Here is a 23,625-nt window from a genome sequence, read left to right on the forward strand (position 1 = left end):
GGAGTGACTTGCTTTCGGTTTGTCCTGTGTCGTTGATCAACCCCGCCAGCCGGGTATTCGCGATCTAGTTCGCTGTCACCGCTTGGAACGCTCGCATTCCATAAGCACCGATTGCATACATTGAATTCTGAGCGCATACATTAACGAGCCTCTTCTCTCTCAGACAAGCTATTTGCAGATCGGGTTCGGCTGGAGGCAAGCAGTGGGCGGGGGTGTAATTGCAGGCGTGCGTGTGAATGCGGTTCCTGCAAGCAGAAAGCACAGAGAGAGGGGTGTTCTGGTTTTAGTTCTTTTGGCGTATACCGGTACCGTTTGGGTTAGGTAACTAAATGTTACTTTGTTTCTGTTTTTGGAATTGTGGTGTTAGACTTCTTGAATTTAGTTCTCTGGATTTTCTTAGCTTGGATAGGGAGAGTTTTTGAAGGCGAGAGACGGTGTGCAGTCAGGAGATGTAACGCTGCACGCCTGAAAAGGACACTTGTGGAAATATGCAACTAAGACATTTCTTTTAATTTGACACACATTTTTGGACTTGTTTTTTTTTAAAAAATATTTTTACGGTGAATGTTTGTTTTTTTTCTCCTGCATCCCATTTGAAAAAGGATTTGTTTATTTATTTTTTAGTCTTTTTTTTTTAGATCAACTTCTGGAACCCTTTTTATGTATATATTTGTGTATCCACGTTTTCAAAATCTCTTACTTCGACATCAGTGGAATATGTGCTTGTTTATTAAATGAATATTTGTTAAAATCAGCAATTTATGCGAACTTTTTAAAATTCATTTTTGCTTTTCATCCGCTGGATTAATTTGAAAATCGTGTTTTTTTTTTTTTTTAAACTTCTGTTTCGTTTTTGTTATTTTGGGGGCCCTGCTGCTGTGATTTTTTTTTTTAAATTTTTTTTTTTTTTTATGTTTTCTATTTTTAACTCTTTAAATGGAGACGCTAACGCTATCACGTTTGGAATTAAGAAAAGATAAAGAAGCCTGTGCTACAGTGACCTGCAACCCTTTCGTGCATGAAGTGACTGTAACAAACAGGCAGAAAGTGAAGGTACGAGTCTGTATTCAACACACATTTCTAACCGCTCGATAGCGTTGGCAACACGATCACCATTTTAGGAAGTGCAAACCAAGCAGCATTATTATTATTATTATTATTATTATTATTATTATTATTAGCATTGGTAATGCAACAGTCTGTTGACACAGGGTACCGACAGACTGGAGAATTGCAAACTTAATACCGATCCACAAAAAGGGAGACAAATCCGAACCAGGTAACTACAGACCAGTAAGCCTGACTTCTATTATATGCAGATTTATGGAAACTATAATTACCTACGTGGTAACAGTATCCTGGGAGACGGTCAACATGGTTTTAGGAAAGGGAGATCTTGTTTAACTAACCTGCTTGATTTTTTTGAGGATGCAACATCGATAATGGATAATTGCAAAGCATATGACATGGTTTATATAGATTTCCAGAAAGCTTTTGACAAAGTCCCGCACAAAAGATTAATTCTCAAATTGAACGCAGTAGGGATTCAAGGAAACACATGTACATGGATTAGGGAGTGGTTAACATGTAGAAAACAGAAAGTACTGATTAGAGGAGAAACCTCAGAATGGAGTGTGGTAACCAGCGGTGTACCACAGGGATCAGTATTAGGTCCTCTGCTATTCCTAATCTACATTAATGATTTAGATTCTGGTATAGCAAGCAAACTTGTTAAATTCGCAGACGACACAAAAATAGGAGGAGTGGCAAACACTGTTGCAGCACAATGATTCTCCCTCCTTTATTTATTTATTTATTTATTTTTTAGAGAGGTCCCTGAGTTGTGATCCATGCAGGCGACTCTCTGTTTTTTTTAAATAACTAATAATAGTTAATAACTACCTTCTCATGTCCACAGGTGGCGCTGCTGGGCACAGTGCTCTTCCCAGTCCGAATGCTCCTGACAGTCGTAGTCTTTCTGATCCTTTGGCCAATCAGCCGGCTCCGATTTTTGGGGTTGAGTAAGGAGCAGATCTCCCAGCCAATCATAGGCTGGAGGTGGTAAGTGGGCATGTCCAAATGATCTTCAATGGCAATGCAGTGGTAGCAGAAGTAGTGTATAGGGCAGCTACAATGGGGCGAGGCTGGTAGAATGGGACCACAGTGTGCTAACTACTCTTCCCAAATGATCTTCAGTGGCAGATAGCTAGTATGACCACAGAGAATAGCGATTTTCTAAATATTTTATAAGATTTTTTTTAACTTATGTACTGTGCAATTATTCTGTACGTTCCTGATCTGCTTTTGCTGCTCTGCAATTCCAGTTGCCTGCCGTAGGTACTTGCAATGTAGGCTAGGTCAGACTGGGCTTTTACAGAGGTAAGAGACAGCGCTATCTAGTGATCTGCCACTTTGGATCACGTTTGCTTGCATTGGTTTCCAATTGCAGACCCCTTTTTTAATTGTGTGTGTTTTTTTGTTTTTTTTTAAACAGGTGGTTTCTTGAGGCGCTGGCTTGGACACTGTGCAGGGTCCTCTTCTTTGTCCTGGGCTTCATGAGGGTAAAGGTCAGGGGTCGAATGGCTCCGCCCACTGAAGCTCCAATCCTGGTGGTGGCGCCGCACTCCAGCTTCCTGGATGCCGTCGTCATGGTGCCGTGCGGCCTTGTCACAGTGATGTCACGCGCAGAGAATCTGAACATTCCAATTGTGGGAGGTGAGTTTAAGTTCAATGCAGCGTCAGTCGTAATTAACAAAACCATTCCCTCAGTTTTTCCCCGATTTGCACTGAGCTACACGGGTCTTCAGATGGGTAGTTTTTAGAGAAACGCATGTTCTAGCGAGCAGGTTTTTTAAGTTGAATACAGCTGTCTAGTGCTGCACTAGGTTAGAGAGAGTTCACTGTGCCTACAGCTTTGTCATCCAGGTCATGTTACTGGCTGAAAGCAGTGACAGTCAATGAGGGATAACGCTGATTGGTTGACAGGAAAGAAGCCAGTGAAGGGGTGGGGACAGCTTCTCCTTCACTTCCCTCCGCTATGTAGGTCTATCACACAAGTATTCTCATTTTAAAGTGTTTGCTATCACATTTAGTTTGCAGGGTATGCTTTTGAATAGTGTTGCACTTCCCAGAGGGTGAAAATGTCTTTCCTGTAACTCCCAGTGACCCAGGAGACACTGGTGATGTGATCCAGGTGACAAATATCATGAGAAGAAGAAGGCAACTGATAGCTTTCATTAATCTAGTATAGTTACCAGATGTTTTAAAATGAAGACATGTTTGCTGTACCATGTGTGGCTGATGGACGTGCAGGAAGGGGCAGACCCCTGGGATTGCTTTGTTAGTCACAGTCTCTTCAATTCAGTTGATTTGATTCCAGACCTGTTGCGGTTCAACCAAGCCATCGTTGTGTCCAGACAAGACCCAGAATCCCGCAGGAGCTGTGTGGAGGAGCTCAAGAAGAGAGTGTCCGCTCGTGGCCAGTGGTCTCAGGTCAGCTGCTGTTCGTGATCTTCAGTGGCAGTGCAGACAGTGGCACTACCATGGCAACAGGGGAGTGTGTGGCAGCTACAATGGGATGAGGCTGCTAGAATAGGACCACAGTATATTAAATGTACCCCCTACTAAATGATCATCAATTACAGACAGATAGTGGCACTGCAATGGCAATGCAATAATTGCTCTGTGTTATACTGAGGGGCAGTGGCAGCTCAAGCATAGTGCAGCTACAATGGGATGAGGCTGGTAGAATGGGACCACAGTGTGCTAACCAAGTGATCTTCAATGGCAATGCAGACAGACTGTGTACTGCAATGGCAATGCAATGGTTCTGTATTATTCTAATGAGAGATGGGACAGCTACAATGGGATGAGACTGCCAGTGAATTGATGGTGTGAACCAATTCACAGTGCTGGCAGTCCACTGCAGTCCAGTCCAGTGCTATAGTGCCACAGCAGGCAGGCAGACAGACAGTGTGTCACTGCATTGGGACCACTGTTTGTCTGTCTGTCTGTTTGTTTGTGTGTCTGTCTGTGCAATTTGTTCAGTCTACTGTGCAGTTTGTTTTGTAATTTGACATGCTAGGAGTAGATGGCCTGAATTGTCATTTTTATGCAGATGCATTTGATGTTGCTGGCTCTGTGCTTGCTGATTGCATTTCTGATATTAAGAATTGGATGTCATAAAACTTTCTGCATCTTAACTCTGACAATACAGAGGTTCTGTTGCTAGGCACTGCCCACAGGTTATGTAAAAACAATGGTGTAAACCTGTCACTTGATGGCACTATGCTTGAGTTTAGATCCAAAATTAGAAATCTGGGAGTTATTTTTGGTCCTGGATTAACTTTTGAACCTTGTGTGCAGAATACTGTTGAGGCATCATTTTTCCAGCTTGGATACATTGCTAGGGTGTGACCCGTGCTTTCTGCTTCTGTAGTTGAAAAGCTGGTTCATGCATTTGTTTGTTCAAGGATTCATTCTTGTAACACACTGTCCAAATTACAACATGCTCGGTACTCGTGTTTCGTGTTGACTTTAAAAAGTTTATTTCTTACTTTTTGAAAGCATCACGTTGTAGCATATGTGCATTTTCATTTAGAGCCTTGATATCCGGTACTACTAAAGGTTAAAGAAAGTTCTCTTTCTCTGCCTTATTCTCAGTCACATTTGCACTTCCTGGGTCATTTCGCCTCTTCTGGGTCACGCTACTGGCTGAAAGCATGTCAGTCAACAGGGGAAGCAGGCGGTTGGTTAATGAAAGGAAAGAAGCCTTCGTCGCCAAGCTGACGAAGGAAGTGCAACACTGTCTGAAAGCAAGGCTGGCAAACATTTCTTTAAAATGTAGTACCGGATGGTTTAAAATTAAAAATAGGGTTACAGTCAGCACTCGGATATATGACACTCTGATACATGTTGGGTTTTACCGCCCTTGTATTGAGAATAAAATCAATCCCCATTTATATATATATATATAATAAATGAATGCATAGTCACACGCGATTTCCGACTGTCACCAGTTTTCTGATACAAAGCCTGTCTCTTCAGTGTTATAATTAATCTGAATATCTGTCACAGCCAGCATTTTTTTTTTAATTCTCTCCAATGCCAAATCAGTCCGTCTTGTATCGTGCAGTTCCACACGCTTCCTCCAGTTTCACCTGACAAAAACAAACCGAAGACACAAGCTAGGATACTGTAACAGTTAATCATTAAACAGCTTCACATACTGTTGTGTATTTGTTTTTGTTCTTTAGTTGTTTTTGTGCATCTTCATTTGCAAGTGAACTGTGACATTAGGGTCTTTATATTCTGCAATTTTGAATACTGACTTTAGATACTGTTTTAATTCTAGAATTTATTTATTTATTTTTTTTAGTCTTTTGGTTTTGCTAAATTGCTTTTTACATTTCATGCAGTTCTGTGCATGGATAACATTTAGATTTCATTTTGCTGTTGGATCGTTACCGGGGAATTTTACATACGGCTATAATACATACCAGATTTAAAAGCATGTGCTGTATTGCATCGAGTCGTCTCTTTAGACTTGGCAAGGGATATTTTCAGAATCCTATAATTCGGAATTAAAATAAGTATTCCGTTGAAAATATAGTACTGTACCAACAAAACCAACTACAGTACATCTAAATGAAAGCCTGTTTATTTTAAAACACTGCCCTTTCAAATGTGTATTTTTGATGTTGTATCATTTTTGTGTTCCCTGAGAAACAGACAAGGGCTGGAACGGGCCAAAATTAAATAATCAGATATGCGTCACACGTGTTTAACTGTCACCTGAAGTCAACATTTTATAGGGTCAGATATGTGACTGTATCGTAGCATGTGTTTCTTTCACAACTGCCCAGTCGAGACCTGTGTGCTGGACTGGGAGGAGGTTTGGGATTCTTTGGAGTTTTTACAGTAGGGTTTTGCTTGTTCTTTTTCTTGCAGATCCTTATTTTTCCGGAGGGGACTACAACAAATGGAACTGCTCTTATCAAATTCAAAGCAGGTGAAAATCAGTTTGTTTTGTAAACTAGTATGTGGTGTGTCTTCTTGTCTTGGTGCAGGCGGTGGTACGCACGCAGGTCACTCTGCACACATTGCAACACTGGAGGACCGCTTCTCACATTGTCGCTGTTAGTGCTTGTAAGTTTATCAGAGTATTAATAATATAAATCTATCAATCCATTTCAGGGGCTTTTATTGTTGGAGTCCCAGTCCAACCTGTGATTATACGATATCCAAACAAACTGGTAAGCACTGTTCCTGTTTTTACATTTTGAGAACAAGTTCAAGGAATGCTGAATGAAAGAGTTCACGTTTTCCACTGACGCGAAGAAAAGCCAAATAGGCAGATGCAGGACTGGGCAGAAACGGGGCGAGTTAAATTCGGTGTCAGCAAATGTAAAGCGATACACGCCGGTCACGAAACAAACATCAAATGAGGGGATAGAAGTAGAACAGGCTCCCGAAGAGAGAGGGCTTGGTGTTTCAAGGGCTGAGCTACGAAGAGAGGCTGCAAGAAGTGATACAGCCTGGAACAACGAGGAGTCGGGAGAATTGAGTGGAATCTTTAAAATCTTTAGCAGAGTTGAAATGGTTAACCTGAATCGGTGCTTTTAAGCTCAACGCAGGATCGGTATTATCACTGACTGTCTTACTTGTCAGGCTTGTGTTTTTTTTTGTTGTTGTTTTTTTTTTTTTTTTTTTTTAACTGTAAGGATTAGCAGAGCTTTTGTTGTATATGCAGTGGTACTGATCACAATCTTTTTGTGTTGCGTTGTTGCTAGGATACGGTCAGGTGGACCTGGAAAGGAATAAACATGTAAGTTACTATAGTGATGTATGTCTTGCTTCATTCTTCCATGGTTTCATTAAAGCTGCAGACAGACAGACAGAGCCCCACAATCCTGTTCAGTTTGACGCTACAATATAATCCCTTCTTGGTGTGTTAGTTTACCACATTCTTCCAGAGTTGAGTTTCATTAAAGCTGCAGACAGACATAGCCCCTCAATCCTGCAGTAGTTGACCCCTATGTTATTCTGTGTGTGTCAGTATACAGGTGCTGTGGTATACCCTCTCTCAATTCTACACCTCTGCTGAGATCGAGGTAAGCTACAATGGGGGGGAGGAATAAAACAGGAATCTCCATTTGATTTATCAGTATGGCTTCTGCAATGAATCTGCGGCAAACTTCAACGCACAACCTTGCCAGGAGAAGGGCGTTGGGGTCTGTTGCATCATCACTGATATGTCACTTTTGTTCCTGCTCTGTGATTGGTTGCAGTTCCTACCTGTTTATACTCCGACCCAGGAAGAGAAAGATAACCCCGCCCTGTTTGCCAGCAATGTTCAGAAGACAATGGCGAGGTAATGATTATATAATCCTTAGTTTAGTTTCATTAAGGCCAGACAGACTCAGACTTAGCTCCAAGGTCCTGTTCAGTTTGTGCTGACTTCTTTTTCTCTTATTGTAACCCCCCCTCCAGGGCTCTGGGTGTGCCTGCCACAGAGTTTGAGTTTGAGGGGAGGGTACCAGTGACTCGGGTTGGTCTGCTCAAACTCCCAGTCCAGCCAGGAGCCAGAGTGATAGAGACACGGCTGCAGAAGACTGGGTAAGGCATTGAAATCTACTAATGAGAGTTGCATAGTGAAGGAACAGTGGCAATAATGGATCTCCTGGTACTGCACCAGGTTAAAGAAAGCTTTCAATTGCTGTACCTTATTCTCAAGGTGTCTCTTACACTCGAAAATGATCTAGACAAGATTAAGAACTGGGCAGACACATGGCAAATGACATTTAATAGAGAAAAGTATAAGGTACTGCATGCAGGAAATAAAAATGTACATTATAAGTATCATATGGGAGATACTGAAATTGAAGCAGGAATCTATGAAAAAAATCTAGGAGTTTATGTTGACTCAGAAATGTTTTCATCTAGACGATGTGGGGAAGCTATCTCCTCCACAGAAAGGCATTTTTGTTCTGGTTTGTGTGATGTATTCACTAGCCCTGACTCGCTGATGTTGTGGTCTGTCCCGCAGTGCTGGGATGCAGGCAGTGCTGAACGGGATGGGAGGGCTGGTTGAAGAGTGCCGCCGGCTCCCTGCACACAGACTCACCCCGGAGCAGTGCGCTGAGCTCCTGAACCTGCCAGCCAGCCAGCCTGACACACACGCGCTCTTCACTTCCTACTGCCAGGTACTCCTGCACTGCCTGGGTTAACGTGTGTCTGTGCAGCACTGGAAATAAAACTCCTGTTGCACCGCAGTTTCTCCTATTCTAGGTTTTACTGTGAGCTTGATCAGCTACAGTGTCTAACAAGCTTAGGTGTTTGTGTGTCTGTGGGAGATGGCGTGTGTGTGTGTGTGTGTGTGTGTGTGTGTGTTCCCACCCAAGATGACTCTTCTTGAAACTTGACATGTACTTAGAAATCTTTCGGGAAAAGCTTCTTTTCTTTCTGCCCACGTGCCCCCTACGGCAGGGCAGGTTTTTAATTGGCCCGTGTCAAAGATCGTTTTTCTTTGTTGCAGGGCTCAGATGGTTTACTGGACCCGAGGGAGTTTGTATTGGGGATGCTGGCTGTGGATAAAACGTGGAGCGTCGAGAGAGTTTTGGAACTGGCTTTCACAGTAAGGGTGTCTTTCTGTTGCAAATCACCCATCTCAGAATGGGATTGAACGATGAGGGCTTGTGCATTAGGCCATTGTACTGGAACCTGTTGACACCTCCAGCTCTGTGCAGAATGAGCAATAGGGTACCTAGGTAATGAGCAATAGGGTACCTAGGTAATGAGCAATAGGGTACCTAGATAATGAGCAATAGGGTACCTAGGTAATGAGCAATAGGGTACCTAGGTAATGAGCAATAGGGTACCTAGGTAATGAGCAATAGGGTACCTAGATAATGCGGCTGTTATTCTTCAGTGTGTGTTGGTTTGAGATGTAAAACCGAGGTCCTATTGTAAGTGACTCTGCAGCAGAGGTTGTGATGCATAGTTCACCCCCTAGTCTCTTGATAAAAGCGTCTGTTAAATAATGATGATTATTATTATTATTATTATTATTATTATTATTATTATTATTATTATTATTATTATTATATAACACATGAGAGCATTGGAGCAAAAAACGATTTCATTAATCTTACCCGTTTTGCACTTCTATTAGCTTCATAGGTTCCACATTTTGAAAGAAACGCATGTTCTTGCTAATTTTAGTGTTTTCCTTTTAAAACTTGGTATCTGGTACTGCACAAGGTTAAAGAGATCTCTGTTTGCAGCCATGCTTGGTCCCCTGGAGGGTGGAATTGTCCCACCCCTTCAGTCTTCCCTGTCAGTAACCAATCAGCTGCTTCCCCTCCTGACTGACATGCTTTCAGCGTGGCCCAGAATGTCTAGGAATCGGCAGGGCAACGGATCTCCTGAGTAAGGCATACAAACTAACCTAAAGCAGCACCAGATCGGGTTTAAAATGAAGAGACGTGTTTGCTGTGCTTTTGAGGGCTGTGTAGCGAGTGGAAGGGCAGGTAAGGGTTACGGAATGATTCTGAAGGACAGTGCAAGCTGCCCACATCTCCAGTGCAGGCTCGGGTCCCTCACAGCCTGTTTTGTTTGTTGCAGTTCTTTGACACGGGGAGTAAAGGCTGGCTGTGCGAAGGAGAGTTCTCCAGATTGCTTCAGGCTTTGTTGAGCTGCCCTGAACTCGATGTGTTGCCGATTATTGAAGAAACAAACATGAGAGAGAAATCTGAGCTGCTATTGGGTAAGAGAGGCGCTGCGGTCCCCCCCGCCGTATTCGAGGGGGTGGGGGGGAATATAGACCGGTCATTCTTCAGAATCACACAGAGCGGGTATGTCACACTGCACACATCTGAACACCTACCTGGAGAAGCGCTTATCCCATTGTGAGGAAGCGTGGTACTAGTATTTGGCTTGGGTTATTGAGAATTTCACTTTGTGGAAATGCAGAAGGGGGCGGTCTGTCTGTCCGTACACACTGCCAGGTGTATAGAATGCAGGCAGAGCGTGTCTCGTATGCATAAATGATGCCGGTACTTTGCAGCCATTCAACGAAACTAATGGGCTGTATTTAACTAGTGCCTGGCTATTTTACGGGTCAGTAATGGGTTTTAGATGTGGTTCACCATCACGGATTGTTACTGAGGGATTGTATCTAACCAATTGTCTGAGGTGTGCAAATGAGCCGTGTCTCCTGTTTAAGACCTCAGTGGACACTGTTGTTTACACCGTCTCCTTATGCCTCCGGGACATGTCTTGGGACAGTGTGTGCTTTTTGATTTATGTGTGCACATGCATGAAAAAAGAACTGTAAACACCAGAAATGTCATTTTTGTCAGAGTTCATGATATTTTATTTTTTGATCGAGGGGATAAAAAAAACGGATCCTCTAACGTTAGCGCACATTTCTTTTGCAGTACCCAAGAAAGTAGACAGGACTAGGGCATCTTTCAAGCTCCGGTTATTTTGTTTTTGTTTTGAGTGACGCGTGGCACAAATACAATAATGTGTCTCTTCACTAAATCTGAGGTGTGCCGCCTGTGTATTGCAGTTCATGATCATAAGTGTTTATTGTAGTCTTCTTGTCGTAGTCTTAAACATGTGGGTTTACAATGATACAGCGAACCTGACCCTGCAAAAAGCTTCTTTTAAACTAAAAAAAAAAATAGTTAGATTGCAAAAACCCTGCCTGTCTCACAGTACTGCTTGGTTTCATAGTGAAATTGGATTAGAAAACGCTGCAATTTTTTTGCATGAATATTTATTTTTCACAGCTGTGGCTACATTTTTTTGCACCACCTAGAATTTTAGGATTTAGACTCAATCAAAAAAGCAAAGTAAACTATACGAGCATAATTTAGATATTTTATTTAACATTGTGTAATCCACAGAAAGTACAAAATGATGTCGCGAAAGTCTGCCATGATAGCAGTAGAGTAGTATTCCATGATAGTGTCGCGTCTTCAGTTTTGTCAGTTTTTTTTGTGTAATTCAATGTTAAGTGAACATTTAACAAGCAGGTTTCATTCAACTTTATGAAGCAAAATGTCTTCATTCTATAGGGCAAGGCAACACTATGCCACAGCTGTAAATAATAAACACACGTACATGTTCAGAGACTGTAAAGTATAATTTTCTTTGAAATTACTTGAGCTGTCGCTAGATGGAATCCTATGAAAAACACGTCAAGTGAAGTACTGGCTTTCTGCACACGGCAGTGATGAATAAAGGAACGATAAAGAACATAAAGTCCAAGACCAGCAGGGAGCTTCGCTCTTATTAATACACGGACAGCTTTGTTTGCCATTCTCCCCAAAGGTGCGTAATTGCGCTGCGGCTGAGTTGATCCATGCTCACTCCCTCAGGGTAATCCAGAGGGTCAAGTCTGCAGGGTCTTTCCTGGAGGATCAGCTTCCAGTATATATTGATGTGCTCTGAAGCCTGCTGTTTTCTCCACTTAGACAATGAATAAGCAACCAACCTGATTTGTATGATTTCCAACCAGCCAGTAGCTGATCCTGTTCAGATAAGTTAACAATGAAATTAAAAAAAAACAATACTTAAATGACCTAATTATTGGATTATTAAACATAAATAAACATTATTATTTTTTTTATTATTGCTGTAGGGTTAAATATATGTTCCAAACAAAAATTATGGTAGGAAATGATACCTTTAAGACTCAACTCATTCTCCTGCTGGTCTGAGGAACGTGTTAATTATGATGCCGGTAAGGGTCAGTTAACAGCACAATACATATTTATGAATCTGACTAATAATATACCAGTGAGAGAATTGGTCTGTAGGGCCACGTTGTTCTAGCGTTGCGATGATGTTTTTAAATTTCGTTTAAGCATCACCCACTGAAATGCTGTCATGTTAAACACTATTCCTGGCATGATAAAGGAAGCGGTACTTTTTATAAATATGGGCCAAAGTGTCTTTAAATGAGTAAGAGCAAGCGCCATCTAGTGCACAGCTAGTGTACTGCCAGCAAAACAAACCTGATCCAGATCACTAGGTGGCGCTGGCTTTTGTATAAAGACACTTGGGCTGGTCTAGCCTACACGTGTCTATAGCAGGCAGCTTGTGAACCTAATCACTTTAAGGTAGGCTTTTAAAAATAATGAACAGATTAGAATCATTATTACATGTGTGAAGAAATTACCAGCAGTTCATTAAAATTCACACATGTATATGCGTTCTGTAACCAGTGCAGGGCAGTGCATTTTACAATATGTGTTCTTAACCAGTATTTGTGGTCTGAAAAATATGACTGGAAATTTTTGGAAAGGTGTGCTTGATTTGTTTTTCCATGCACACAATTTTCAATTAATAAACACGTCCGCTTTTTTTTTTTTTTTAGTCTTGAATGGCTTGCAGACCAATACATTTGATCTTTCAGTTTTCTAACTTTAAAACCATTTCTATACATCTGTTCTTTGAAACAAAAAAAAACAAACATGTTTTCTGGAAATAATATGAAGATTATAACTGATTATGTGCAGTAAAAAGAACCCCGAGTAAGGTCAGTCTGCGCACTGATTTGCTACAAGAAATCCGTTTTTAGGAATTGAAGTGTTCTCTATGTCTGGTGTGCCTCATAGTTACTCTGTGTTAGAAGCAGTCTTGGCTCATTCAGTCAGTTTTTTTAAAATCACTTTAGTCTTGCAGGCCGCACGTTTCGTGTTGCCATAGTAGCAGGGTTTCTGAGAACTGCGTGCTGTGCAGCAGTCGTTTTGTCTGTGGGTCTTTTTCTGCATATATGGGATGTGAACGCTGGCACGCGTGTGATCGAGGACGTTTTTCTAAACGGAATGAGGTTTAACAGGAAGCAACCTTTCCTTTCGCTCTGGGCGCTGGCATCATCTTCACGTGCGCTGTCAGAAGTGCCCTAAATGACAGAAGGTATGCAAGTGATCAAAACGGTAATGATTCGTCATGCACACGTGACCTTTCCTTGCCCCTCCCCTAACTCAGACTTATCAATAAACAATAACACAGTATTTGAGTAACTGGAGTAAGAAACAGCACTCTGCAAACATCACAACATAACCTTTTCCTTTATTTGAATTGCAGAAGAGCTTCAGGATTTATTCAAATCCAAACAGAACTTCAAAAGTTTGTTTACTTGCTACTTAAGACCAGAAGGGGAGGAACAGGAGAAGACCACACCTCTTCCCAATGGGAGAGGACATACTTCAAATGGGGTGGGGCTAACTGGGAAGGCCTCATCCAATGGAATTGCCTCATCCACTAAGAAGTGGGACTGAAAAGTGAATGTTATTATTATTTTTTTTTTTAATCTATTTTTGGATTGATTCTCCTGTCTCTGGATATAGAGGATATATCTCAAAGTATTCAACCATGGTATATTTGTTGCTCCCAACTCGAATCTTTTCCTTAAACTGTTTGAAATCAGACTCGTTCACTTCAATCAACAACAGAGATTAGTTTCAGCCCAGCTAGGATTGCGGACAGGCAGAACTCGATGTCTCCTCACTGATGGGGGAAGCTATCTTAGTCCAATGTGAAGGGAGACAGAGGCAAGAATAAAGACATCAGCACCATGGATGGGTAACCCATTCCACCCCCTCGCCCCTCTGTGTGAAGAAGAGTCTCCGCTCTGTCCTATAGCTCCGTATTCCAGCTGTGTGGTCCTCGTTTCTGTGCTACACTTAGTGTTGGTTCAGGTTCACTTTTACAGGAAGGATGTGACTATATTGTGGGCGTAGGGGGGTGCCTGTCTGTGCATCTGTGTGTCACATTTCTTTTTGTGTATATATCTGGAAAGCGGTTTATTAAATTGTGATGAAACTTGGTATTAACTTTTATTAAATTATTGGGATTATGGGCATGTATGGAAGTGTCTCTGTCTCTTACCCGAGTGCTTTGCCCCATTGCAAAGCATCTTTTTAAAAATGCGCGAAAGCATAAACGGCACAAAATAAATAAATAAGATAAATTACAAAAATAGATAAGTCAAGTAGATCAAAACACTGCTATTTGTAAGTCAAGTTGTAAGGCTAGGTTATAAAAGTTTTTAATCTTGAAGTTTTCCAATTTTGCAGGCTTAAAGACAAATTCGGTTCACATGTGGTAAACCATAATAAAAAATAAAATATTTTGATTATTTCCCTTTTTTTATTTTTACACTTCTATACAGACTCCTATTATTTTGTACGTAGGTATATTGTATTTTAAAAGACATGGTGTAATTTTCCACCCTTGTGATGTCACCATTTCCCCAGTCCTCTGTTACTTTGAATACATTTAGCCAGACTGCTCTGTTAATTTCTGGTACAGTTATTATATACAAAGAAATTTATAAAGGTATTTTGTATGTATTTATTTTAAATTTTGGAATATTTTTTGTTATTTCTATGTACCATAAAATACTTCTATATTTTTTTTTTTTTTTTTTTTTTTTAATAAGTTGGAGAGAGCACCCCCTGTTGGTAGTGTGGCTAGGCTGCTGTCCTCATGCAGGCAAGTAACGTCTGGGGTTTTCAGCTTGCAGGCAGATTACTGACACGTACTATGCAGTGAATACCCCTTCTTTTATTCAAGTCCAAAACACAGCACTAGTGTGACAGCAGCAGTGTTCGCATCCACACTGTTATGCTAAAACAGACAACAAAGGACTGTTGAACTGGTCTTTTATACCAGCCTTAATTAATTAATTGTATCCAGCTCTACAATTAACTAATTTGTTAGACCCAATTGGCCTCATTAGATCATTGCATTCTGGGAGATGTAGTTTTCTGTCAGGGACCAATATATCTCCCCTCTGCTATTCTACCCCATACTTTACAATATAAGGAATAATATTTCTCTAAAGGGGGTTTCAGTGTTGTATAAAAGTCACACCCAATGAATGTTTATAATTGTGCATATGTTTATTTAGTTGTTATTAAAATGTGTGTATTTATAAAGTTTAATTTTATTATTATTAATAATTATTATTATTATTATTTTTTTGTACATTTCACTTACTATTTTCTGTTCAAGTATTGAGTTCTTATCATTTTAAATCTGCCTTTGTGCTCGTCTGGAGAATCCGAAGCGCCAGGCACTGACCAGCCTTCCACATTCCCTTCAGATCATGTGACATCCTCTCACTTCTGGGGGGAGTGATGATACTGTGAGACCAGTTGGAAAAGCAGCTCGTCTTGCTTTGTTCTTTGTGAATGCTAACTGTAAATCTGGTCAAGTTAATCTGCATCATTGTTTAAGCTCAATATATTAAACACACAGCCCCAAATTACACTAAAACAAACCTTTTAGTATAAGCGTACAAAGTGCATGGGAAGTCATGCGTTTTCATGGTGTAAATCAGTACTGCCACAGTTTGGGTTCAAATTTGTAGACCTCTGTCTGTTTGTTTGAAGATCATTTGGGAACGGTATAGTTGGCATACTGTGGTTCCATTCTACCAGCCTCACCCTCTGTAGCTGCCCTGTGCCTCTAGACTTGGTATTGGGGCAAAGTTTCCCACAGTAGAAGCACAGCAAAGTGTAATAAATGGTATGTTAAAGCATATTTAAAAACAAATAATGTTAAATTATGGTAAAAAAAACGTCCACAAAACCATGCAAATTGATTGTGGCAAACTTTTACAATGACAAAAATTTAGACAAGAAGCTTCTCTCACTGTCTTCAATGAAAACGTTGAAAAGGACTTCGTAGTTGAAACGTTTGTGTCAAACCTGCTTCATTTCTTAGTGCTTCTAAATGTAACTATTGAGTGTTTCGGTTATAAACAGGGCTGCTCCTTTTTTAAGATTAATTCCTCCAGAGGCTGACAAAATACCTTAATAAATCACTCACCTTTTTTCACGATCGTATTTCTTTGTAATGTATTTATTTCTTCACTAAAACATCACAAAACCTATTAATTGTGCAACAGGAGCATTGCTATTCAATGCCATCATTTTCACTTTATTCTCTGCTTCTGACCAGAGATTTGCAAGCTGAGGAAAGTCCAATGAAACAGGTGTCAATCATACCTGTCGCTTTCCTATAGCTCTTTGGATCTCTGCGCCCCACTCAATCACAGCTGGGCACAAACGACTCCTCAGCTGAACCCTGTTGTGTGATTAACAAGCTGTTCCAATGAGGAACCCCAGGAAATACTCTGCAAGGGGAGGGATTGACTCGTTTTCAACCCATTTAAGAGTAATAAAGGACCGAGTTATGGGTGATGGATCTTGGGTATTCAAAAATGAAACTCAGTTTGGTTCCTGTTTTTTTTTTTTTTTTTTTTTTTTATTTCCGTTCAGTTTTTTTTTCTGCGTTTGGTGGTCCGCGCTGCGATGCTGTCGTCATCTGCGCGGCAATGTCGCCTGGTGGTCCTCGGGCGAACTGGGACCGCGTCTTTCTGCTTCCTGTGGCGACGTCGCGACCTGGAGCCCGTGAGAGTGGGCGCGTGGTCTGATTCCTGGTCTCGATTGCTTCTCGTTACCTCATTTTTTGTACTTCCAGATGCTTCACTCTGAAAAGGCACGTCAGCCAAACTCGAAACAGCATGGGCACGGCTTAGGCTTGTGACGGAATCCAGATATTCTGTCCTCAGACATCGTCCTTTTCCTGGCTTTTTTGACCCTGTGGTTAGATTGGTCCTGCCTTTCCGTCTGCAATGTTTTGGCACATTTGCACTGGGCACTGCTGTTCCGCCTCTGTCCATCACTGCGCAACCCTGCCTATTTTCCGCACCTAACCCTGGATCACTTTCTAGTTGGCCACACTCTACTAAGTCCCTTTCTGCAGTTTGAATGCTGGCCTCCCCAGCAATGTGGTTGCTCACCTGCCTCAAATCTGGGCTTGGAATCTTTCTCCCCCATCGTTGCCCTTTGAGTTTCTTCGGCAGCTGTGCACTGTTTGCTTCTGAAATTGAATCTTCGTCGGACTGCTGCGTAGGATAGTTGGTCCCAGTTGGACGGCTGGATTTTTTGTCCTGTTTCCTCAGGGGCTGACCTCTTTTTAATTTCGTCTTGGCTCCCGTGGTGCTGGGTAGCTGGTTGGCTTCCCTGGTACCCAGCAGAGGGTCTGGATTTAGGCTGCCGCTTTGACACGCTTGTCCAATGCTGTCTGAAGAGCGCGAAGCAGATTTCTTTCTTATTTTACGGCAGCAGCAACATCGTATAAGCTTCACAGGCGGTCGTGCTTCCACCAGGGTTGGGATTTCAAGATCTTCTAGAGTTCCACTTGGCGCTTCAGACTCCAGAGCGTCCGATTGTCCTTCACTAGATATAGCTTCTAATTTTGCTTGGATGTCTGAATCGGGGATACCTTGGGCCATATCCTTCCTTTCCATATTCCCTTTAGATGGGTCTCTATCTTCTGGGATTTCCACAACTGAGGAATGTTCTTTGTCGTGATCTGATGCCGGTTTCTCTCCTACGGTTAAAACCACAGAAACATCTGCATATTTTCTTACAGTATCTGTACAGATGTATGTGAAGTTGAACAGATATGCACCAGGCATGCCTAGATCTAGGGAGCTTCCTTCTCTTACCTTTTCCTGGGAGTTGTCAGAGGGCAATGTGCTTTGATCTTTGACACACAAGGCATTGGAATCTGTGGAAATGCTGGAATTGTCTGGATCATTCAGCAAATCTTGGAAGACCTTGTTGCGATTAATAAAAGACAGATTTGGAGAGACCGGATCGTCTGTGCTGCTTCGATCAGCTTCGTCTTGGCAAGCCTGAATTATGGTGTGGTCTTTTTCCTGTACCATGTTTGAATCCATGACGGGGGACAAAGGAAGGTCTAGTACATTATTGCATTTGGCCAAATCTTCCAAAAATGCAGCAGCAAGTAAAACCGTTTGGTTTGCAATATCAGTGTTTTCCTGCGACATCTGGGAGCTGTCTTTCGGAACGGTTTCAGGGTTGGCATTGGACTCTATGGAAGTCGGGCTGGAGCATGCCGAATTCGGTGGCCCGATGATGAACTCCTCAGATGGGCTGTCACCAAGAGGGCTTTCATCTCTGTCCTTTTCTTCCATCTCTCCATCTGCTGTTGACACACTGGCCAGTTCCTCCGTTAAAGTAAAGGTCTGGCTTTCCCTGAAATCTTTTGCCTCCTGATTCAGTTCTCTAGCCGGCTCTCCTTGATCCGCTCGGAGAACGGAAGATTCTTGATTCAGCTCGGATGTCTGGCAGCTTTCCTCAAAGATCTCAGCCCCACCCAAGTTCAGCTGTTGAAGCTCCAGGTACTCCAAGTGCACCTGGTTATTCTCGTCTAAGAGGCAGGCAACCGGAGCTTCGCCTGGGGTCTGCAGCCCTCCCTCCAGGCTTGGTTTGGAGGTCAGTCCTTCTTGGTCGCTCTCTGGGTGTCGGACAGGCTCCATTGCTTCAGTGGAGCTCATATCAGGGTCTGCTTGGGTCTTGAAGGTGTTGGGTGGGATCAGTGTGGTCTCTTGAGTGGGAATGCCTGTCCAGGATCCCAGGAATGTCTCGGGGCAGTCGGTGGAGGCGATTGCTTCGCTCTCCAGCACAAACTCCAGCAGTTGGAGGATGGTGGGCTCAGGTGAGAAGGGCACGAAGCCTTCCCCCAGCAGAGCCAACACCTCTGCCAAGCTCAAGATTGGCAGGAGGGAGTCGCCGACTTCATTGGTGTGCATCGCAGCCAAGGCATGCTGGGAGTTGGGGTTGTCTAGATGGAGTGGAGTTGCTTCTTGAGGAGTGGAGTTAGACTGGAGGCTCAGAGGTGCATCGTGGGAGGCGGGGTCTTGCTGGGAGGTTAGGAAGACAGAGTCTTGCTGAAGTGTTGTAGGTGCATCCTGGAAATTTTTATGGGCTATAGGTACATCCTGGGAGTTGGAGTCTTGCTGGAGTCTTATAGGAGCATCAAAAGAGGTTTGCTGGAGTGTAGAAAGTGCAATCTGGGAATTGGAGTCCAACTGCATCTCTTGTGGTGCACTCTGGGAATTTAAGTCCAGCTGGGTGTCTAGAGGTTCACTCTGGGAAATGGAGTCCAGTTGGATATCTAGAGGTGCACTCTGGGAAATGGAGTCCAGCTGGATATCAAGAGGTGCACTCTGGGAAATGTAGCCCAGCTGAGTGTGTAAAGTGTCATTATAGGAATTAACGTCTAACTGGCTATTCTGGGAATCGGGGTCCAGTTGGAGGGTTGGAAGCTCATTCTGGGAGTTGCTGCTTAGTTCAAGGCTTTGAAGTGCACCCTGGGAGTTGGAGTCTGAAGCCTGGTTGTTCAGAGCATCTTGGGAGTTGAAGTTTGACTGAACAGGCTGAAGATCCTGGGTGTTGAAGGTTATCTGGAACGTTTGAGAGGTATCCTTGGCCTTCGTGTACAGCTGGAAGATCCCCTGAAGTGAACTCTGGGAGCTGGAGTTTGTCTGGAAGGGTGCATCATGAGAGTTGGAGTACAACTGGATGTCGGAACGATGCTGTGATATTTCAGGTGGGGGGTTGCAGTCTGTCTGGAGCGGTGGGGGGGTGCAGTTTATTAAAGCAGTCTCAGGCGCTGATGAAGGCTGCACAGAGACCTCTGTGTGGCTGCTGCTGGTTGATGGGAGATACTGGTTCTTGTCTGCGGAGAGAGAGCTCTCTGCTTGAGCTTTAGGCTTCTCACAAGTCTGCTTCTGCAAAGGAAGGGAGATTCATTGAGCGACAGAGCAGCAAACCTACAGCAATGCATTCTAACTTCTAAACCTTTTTCCAAACAATGTGTATTCACAAGTAGATCAGGTTTTGGCTAGCTGAGTTCTTTGCTGCTGATAATTCAATTAACGTGAAGCTTGTACTGGTATTGAAGACTAATAATCAATCTGTCTCGCTGTCTTACCTCTAGTCTCTCACTGGTGATGCAAAAAGCCCATGTGTGGAACCATCTAGAATCTTATAATGTTTTCTCCCACTCCTTGCTCCCCAAACACATAATCATCTTAAAACCGATTTTAACGATGCAGCTGTCTCACAAGTGCAGTGGTACCCTGGAATCCATTCTTAAGAATGTGGAAGAACTCCCCCCGTGCTTATGGAATGGTTCAGTGCAGAATCGACTGCCACAGTCCAAAGTGACTTGGAAACGAGAGTCACTTGCAGTAGGACCCCGGTTTCACGTCTCTAATTGCTCAGGATCACACACAGAGTGAGTCAATGGCTGAGCCGGGGTTTAACCTGGGATCTCCTGGTATTAAGCCCTTTTCTTTAACCACTAGACCACCAAGCCTCCTGTAATGCATGTAGGCTTACATCTTTTACCTTGTAGTAATCTCATTTCTTTTCTAGTTCAGCAAATTCGTTGATATTCTCTTACAGGTATCTGGTATGTGTGTGCTTAGTTTTGAGGTATATTATCAATGAGGATGCACAGGTATATTATCAATGGGGATGCACAGGTATATTATCAATGGGGATGCACAGGGATATTATCAATGGGGGTGCACAGGTATATTATCAATGGGGGTGCACATGTATATTATCAATGGGGGTGCACAGGTATATTATCAATGAGGATGCACATGTATATTATCAATGGGGGTGCACAGGTATATTATCAATGAGGATGCACAGGTATATTATCAATGGGGATGCACAGGTATATTATCAATGGGGATGCACAGGTATATTATCAATGGGGGTGCACAGGTATATTATCAATGGGGGTGCACAGGTAAAGCATAGAGAGGTCTGGTAAAGCATAGGGAAGCATTGTAAAGCACAGAGAGGTCTGGTAAAGCATAGGGAAGCATTTTAAAGCACAAATAGGTCTGGTAAAGCATAGGGAGGTATTGTAAAGCACAGAGGGGTCTGGTAAAGCATAATGATAGAATAAGAATATCAGCTTTTTGGCTTTTTTAAAAAGTTCTATTTATTGACTTATCATATGTTTCTAAGTGTTTGAGAAATACACACGCGACTTGATTAGCACGAGCCATAGAACACTGAGAAGCACACAGGAAGTTACCTGCCCGATTAACCTGCTTTCCTCGCACAATTTCTCCAGGTGTTGGATGAATTCTGGGTCACCTTCCTCCTCCTCTTCCCCCCTCTTCCTCTGTGGCCTCATGGCCTCTGAGTACTGCTCCACCACCCCCTCAGGCAGCCCTGGGAACAGCAGTGGCTGAGCAGCAGCTTCAACACCAGGGGGCACTCTAGACCCCCCCTTCCTGTTGGTTTTCTTTAGCACGTAACCTGTTGGAGACACAGAAGGGTGTCATTGGTCTGCCTGCACACTAGGGGAGACACTCAAAATCAGTTTTTTAAAGTACTTTATTCAAAATGCACCCCCTTAGGAAAGTTTTCCATAGTAGTGCAGAGTGTAATAAAGCACAGTGAAGGCATGGCAAAGTATAGGCAAGAGAGGTCTGATAAATATCATAAAACAAACCATAGTAAACTAAATGTTATAACAATGGAAAAATGCAAAATCGCCATGCAAATTTACTGCAGTAAACATTTATATGTAATAAAAACAAACAGATTACTCTGCAGCAGGTTCTTAATGACACAGACTGGATGAGCAGGGAAATGCAGCATTATCTGAAAGCATGGCCTGCAAACAGAGGTAGTAAAGCACCAGATACCTCCAGCCTCCTGACATTGAGGCACTGGAATGGACTGCTAGGCCTGCTCCTTCCTAGCACTGGGCAAAAAAAGGGTTCATTTGAAGACATTGAGAAAGACGTCTAGTGGAATCCTGTGCCACTGAATTGAAAACACTGAGAAATGCTTCTAGTGGAATCCTGTGCCATTGAATTGAAGACACTGAGAAAGACTTGTAGTGGAAACGTTTGTCATCGAATTGAAGACACTGAGAAAGACTTCTAGTGGAAACCTGTTTCACTGAAGACACTGAGAAAGACTTCCAGTGGAAATGTTAGTCATATAATGTATTAAGCTTCTTTCAGTATTTTCTAAATATTATAGTGTTACTTACCGGCACTATCTGTGACTCGACTCGCGCTTGGTTTGGCTCCTCTGACAGCCTTCCCTTCTCAGTAATATCGACGTCTGTGTGGGAGTCTGAGAGGCGCAAATTCAGTGAACCTGCAAGACAGAGTTTGTCATAATCCCCTTGACATCACAGCCACTGTGACCGTGCAGTCGTCATCTCTGACATCATCGATGTCATTGCAAGCGTTGGTGCCATCACCGATGACATCATCAGGGCTTTACTGTAATGTATGCTTGGTGTTTGGGGGCTGTCTCTAAGCTGAGGGTGTGTTTCATTCTGGCGCACGCTTTGCTGTGCGTCACACAAAGTGTGCAAGAATAGAAATATTGTACATCATTCAATCTACATAAGATGAAAAGCTGATAAAGGTATTTAATCTGTTTATATAAAAACGTATACAGTGCTTTGCTATTGACATTGTGAGTGTGAGATCTACACTCAGAAACATTACAAGTGTAGCTGCTGCTAATAAGAACATAAGAAAGTTTACAAACGAGAGGAGGTCATTCAGCCCGTCTTGCTCGTTTGGTTGTTAGTAGCCTATTGATCCCAGAATCTCATCAAGCAGCTTCTTGATGGATTCCAGTGTGTCAGCTTCAACAACATTACTGGGGAGTTGGTTCCAGACCCTCACGATTCTCTGTGTAAAAAAGTGCCTCCTATTTTCTGTTCTGAATGCCCCTTTGTCTAAACTCCATTTGTGACCCCTGGTCCTTGTTTCTTTTTTCAGGTTGAAAAAGTCCCTTGGGTCGACACTGTCAATACCTTTTAGAATTTTGAATGCTTGAATTAGGTCGCCACATAGTCATCTTTGTTCAAGACTGAACAGATTCAATTCTTTTAGCCTGTCTGCATATGACATGCCTTTTAAACCCGGAATAATTCTGGTCGCTCTTCTTTGCACTCTTTACACAAAAATGAAAAAGACCCAAACACTATAATAAAACAAGTTTAGAAATGTTTCTTTTCCCTTTTGTTCTTTTGCTAAGACATGAAACCTATATATATATAATATATATATATATATATATATATATATATATATATATATATATATATAGTAGCAATCCCAGTTCTCGCAGGCAGGCGCCTCACGCAGGGTGAGGCAATCCACACACGGGCGGAGGGCGGGCGCAAACGCACCAAAGCATAGAGCTGACACCGCTGTACAGAAGAGCCAGCTTCTTTACAAGGAGCGCATATTAGGCTTATGTCTTTGTATGTGATTACGCCACCTACCAGCCCTGCTGCTGCCTTCCCCCATGCATGCTACACTCTCCCCTGCCAGCCTCAGTCTACCCCGGACTTGCTCACCAGGCTACAATCTAGAAGGCTACTGTATCTCATGTGGATGCATCAGTCCAAAACTACTCCAATCTTTAAATGCTGAAACTCCCCATGACTGTCCTGTCTAAGTTGAGTTTTGGTAAATGGATAAATGTACTTTATTCTGACTCAAGAGCTGCTGTCCTTACTAATGGTTTAATTTCTCCTTTCTTTATACTATCCAGGGGCACTAGACAGGGTTGCCTCCTCTCCCCATTGCTTATCATTATTGTATTTGAACCTCTGGCTGCTGCAACCACAGGAAACCCACAAATGAAAGGAATTGAGGGAGGTGGCAAGGAGCCCCTGTTGCTTCTTTGTGCTGCTAATCAGTGATCCAGTTGCTTCTTT

General features: G+C 42.6%; 1 protein-coding gene across 2 annotated transcripts; it reads left to right on the plus strand.

Moving 5' to 3' along the window:
• Positions 1-644: 644 nt before the first annotated feature.
• lpcat4 (lysophosphatidylcholine acyltransferase 4) lies at positions 645-14,372 on the plus strand. Of its 2 annotated transcripts, XM_041239575.1 has the most exons (14): positions 645-1,053; positions 1,919-2,061; positions 2,495-2,715; positions 3,380-3,492; positions 5,950-6,010; positions 6,196-6,254; positions 6,792-6,826; positions 7,058-7,112; positions 7,290-7,372; positions 7,492-7,617; positions 8,048-8,204; positions 8,537-8,635; positions 9,625-9,766; positions 13,102-14,372. In XM_041239575.1, exons 1-14 carry the CDS (start codon positions 937-939, stop codon positions 13,293-13,295), a joined length of 1,605 nt encoding a protein of 534 aa, XP_041095509.1. In that variant the 5' UTR covers positions 645-936; the 3' UTR covers positions 13,296-14,372. The 2 variants fall into 2 exon arrangements, with proteins under 2 accessions (XP_041095509.1, XP_041095510.1); XM_041239576.1 differs by lacking the exons at positions 9,625-9,766; positions 13,102-14,372 and adding an exon at positions 9,285-9,614.
• Positions 14,373-23,625: the final 9,253 nt, after the last annotated feature.

The sequence above is a fragment of the Polyodon spathula genome, chromosome 55, assembly GCF_017654505.1.
Source record: "Polyodon spathula isolate WHYD16114869_AA chromosome 55, ASM1765450v1, whole genome shotgun sequence".
In the NCBI taxonomy this organism is placed as follows: domain Eukaryota; kingdom Metazoa; phylum Chordata; class Actinopteri; order Acipenseriformes; family Polyodontidae; genus Polyodon; species Polyodon spathula.